This window comes from Macrobrachium rosenbergii, chromosome 8 (assembly GCF_040412425.1).
Source record: "Macrobrachium rosenbergii isolate ZJJX-2024 chromosome 8, ASM4041242v1, whole genome shotgun sequence".
Taxonomy (NCBI): Eukaryota; Metazoa; Arthropoda; class Malacostraca; order Decapoda; family Palaemonidae; genus Macrobrachium; species Macrobrachium rosenbergii.
Window position 1 is genome coordinate 20,985,850 of NC_089748.1, and position 3,271 is coordinate 20,989,120.

General features: G+C 51.2%; 1 protein-coding gene across 1 annotated transcript; it reads right to left on the bottom strand.

The window, feature by feature from the left end:
- Positions 1–1,153: 1,153 nt before the first annotated feature.
- Positions 1,154–2,470, bottom strand: LOC136841074 (uncharacterized). The gene is made up of 2 exons (XM_067108127.1): positions 2,191–2,470; positions 1,154–2,106 (listed from the first exon to the last, which is right to left on the bottom strand). The coding sequence occupies exons 1-2, from the start codon at positions 2,468–2,470 to the stop codon at positions 1,154–1,156; spliced, it is 1,233 nt and encodes a 410-aa protein (XP_066964228.1).
- Between the last annotated feature and the right edge of the window lie 801 nt (positions 2,471–3,271).

Sequence of the window (3,271 nt, forward strand, 5' to 3'; positions counted from 1 at the left end):
TGTAAAGGTAGTGCCTCTGTCAGAGGTGATGTGACCAGGTACACAGTATCTGGACACCCATGATGAGAGGAAAGCTGCTGCTGATGCCTCTGTCATAGGGGTGGTTTCGGGCCATCTTGTCAAGCAGTCGACCATTGTGAGTAGGTATCAATGTCCTTCAGAGTGCAGGAGGGATGGGTCCTATAATGTTGATGTGGAGATGGGTGAAACGGCGTTTGCGGTTGATGAAAGGAGCCTACACCTGAATTTGTGTGATGCTGGATTTTGAAGAGCTGGCAGGAGGAACACTCATGGGACCACAGCTTTGCATCTTTCAATATGCAGTGCCAGATTAAGCGCGTCTTCAAGAGGGTGGCTGTGGATTGTCCTGAAGGGTGTGCCAGACCACGGAGGATGTCAAAGACGTGATGTCTAAGTGCCTGTGGGATCTATGGGTGTGGGCAGCCGATGCTGATATCACAGAGGATGGAGATAGGGTTGTTGTCGTTGAGGGGGATGTCATACCACTGCAGAGACATTACGGAAGTCTTGCAGGCGTTGAGCTCTGGGTCCCGCTGTTACTTGGCCACCAGCTGTTTGTAATCGAGGCTGAGGTGTACTGCATCGATGGAGATTCTGGAGGGGGCGTCAGCGACGGGGTTGTGTTTCCCAGGAATGTGGCAAAGGGAGCAGTTGAATTCGGTGATGGCTGACAAGTGGCAGCGCTGACGGGGTGACCAGGCATCGGACTGTCGGTTTATAGAATGAACTACCAGCAGATGGTCAGTTTGAGGGGTGAAAGGCATGGCCTCCTAAAAATATTGGAAGTGTTTGATGGCGAGGCATGCTGCCTAGAACTTGCGGTCAAACATAGAGTAGTTTGCTTCTGTCTTGCTGAGTTTCCTGCTAAAAAAGGCGAGGGGTTGAGGACAACCATGGATGATCTGCTCCAAAACAGCTCCAATGGCTACGTTGCTGGCATCCGTGGAAAGAAGTAGAGAATGACCTGGTGCAGGGAAAGAGAGGGCGGTGGTCTTGGCGAGGGCATTTTTTTCGGAGGTGAAGGTGGCTTCCTGCAGGGATTCCCAGGCAAGGGCCTTGAGCTTTCCCTTGAGGACTTCGTAGAGTGGGGCCAAGGTCGAGGCAATGTCAGGCAAAAAGTGATGATAGTAGTTCACCATTCTGTGGAATTCTTGTAGACCCTTGACAGTGGTGGGGGTGGGGATCTGATGGCGGCAACTTTCTTGGGAAAGGGCTGGACACCTTCAGGTGTTATGAGGTGCCCCAAGAATTCTACCCTCTTGGTGGTGAAGGAGCATTTGTTGTATTGGATGATGAGGCCGTTTTCTTGCAGGCATTGGAGGATGATGTGCAGGTGTTGGAGGTGCTCTCCCTTTGATGAAGAGAAAATTAAAATATCGTCAACACAACAGATGCAGAAGGGAAGGTCTCCCATGATGCCACCCATCAATCGCTGAAAAGTAGCACCTGCATTGTGGATGCCAAAGCAGGAGTAATTGAAGGTGAAGGTGCTGAAGGGCGTTGTGATGGCGGACTTTGGGATGTCTTCGAGATTCATGGGGACCTGGAAGTAACCTTTGAGAAAGTCCAGCTTTGAGAAGATTTTTGCGCCATGTAGGAAGGTGTTCACTTCTGTGATGTTAGGGAGGGGGTAGTGGTCAGCCTTGGTGATCATATTCAGCTTTCTGTAGTCCCCACATGGGCGTAGGGTGCCATCCTTTTTTGTTACTATGTTGGGGGGGAGGTGCCCAAGGACTGGATACCTTTTAACACAAACCCATCTTCTCCATCTCAGCAAAAGTTTTCTTTGCAGCGGCAAGTTTTTCAGGTGGTAGGCATCAGAAATAAGAGTGTACAGGAGGGCCTGAGGTCTTAATGAGGTGGAAAATACCGTGCTTGGAAGGGATTTGATGAGATTGCCGCAGTTCAGGTTTGAAAATATCTGGGTATTTGGAGAGTAGGTATGCAAAATCGGCTTGGGAATCGGTGACATGGAGGGCCAGTTTTCTGTGGGGGTTGCAGCGCTGGGTGTCGTGGACAGATCGGTGGCATCGACGAGGTGCCTGTTGGCAACGTCCAATTGGTGGTGTACCAAGAAGCCTTCCCCTAGGAGAGGTATTGAGATGTCCGTAACAATAAAACACCCGTGGCACTTTCTGTCACCGAGGTTAAGGGCAAGATGCTTCTAACCGAAGGTAAGGATGGGAGAACCGTTGACAGCTGTGAGTCGAACATGGGATGGCTGCTGGCGTTTGGTTGGTTGACTGGATACAGGCAGAAGGGGACAGCAAGCCCCTGTGTCGACCAAAAGGTGAGTATCTGTGGTAGAATCAAGGATAAAAAGACAGAGGTGCTGATAGAGCACGTAGGATTGGAGGTGTAAGGTTAGATTCATGTACATTAGTATGGCCCCTGGCTGAAGGATACACACCCGCGGTAGCCGTTTCAAGCATTTTTTGGCCATGGACATCCAGGAGGTAGTTCTTGGTGGCAGGGCTGAATGTTGTGGTATCGGCAAAGCTGAAACGGGGGGCAACCGCTGCTGTGTGTGGTCAGCTCCCTTGGTTTCTGAAGGTGGAATGGGCGGTGAGGGCTTGTCCTGGAAGTTTAAGAGGGTTTGACGGCTATGGTGGCCTCTGTGGTGTTGAGGTCATCTGTCGCAGAAGAGTTGGATGTTCCTTGATGGGTGGCAAAGGCATGGGCATGGTGGTTTGCAGCAGCATGGGTGTCCATCAGAATGTCTGTTAGGCTGGCAAGGGCATTGTCAGGTGTGTCTTTGATGTTGGTGAGTGCTGCCCTTACTGCCGTTGGTAGGTGCTGCAGCTGGAGTGCCTTGAGGATGTCAGTTGATTTGGGAGAACTATCTGCTGCAGGAGGAAGACGGGCAAGGGCTCTCATCTCGAGAAGGGTGGCAGATGGGTGTTGATCACCTAAGGGTTGCTGTGCTGCGTCAAAGATCTGTTGTTTTGTGAACGGCTGGGATGGCAGGAATCTGTCCAGTAAGACCTCCTTCAGGTCTTCGTACTGGATGGCGTCAGCGTCTTTAGCATCCAGCTACTCTGTTACTGGGGAAAGAGGTGGTCCGGTAGGGTGGCGAGAACTTAATCTGCCTTGGTAGACGAAGACCGTATGCCCTTGATTTGAAGTGTGACTTTGGCTCGACGAAACCAAATGTAGGCGTTAGTCGGAATGAGGGTCGGAAGCTTGACTTGGGTGATGGTATCGGCAGGATTCGCAGAAGGGGAGGCTGATGTGTCATCGCTGGATGTCT

Bases quoted from the DNA above. Each gene is read 5' to 3' on its own strand.
- LOC136841074 (XM_067108127.1), bottom strand. From the start codon at position 2,470: ATGTCCATGGCCAAAAAATGCTTGAAACGGCTACCGCGGGTGTGTATC. The intron at 2,107-2,190 runs GTTAGAAGCATC...TACCTCTCCTAG, and splicing joins TTCTCCCATCCTTACCTTCG to GGGAAGGCTTCTTGGTACAC.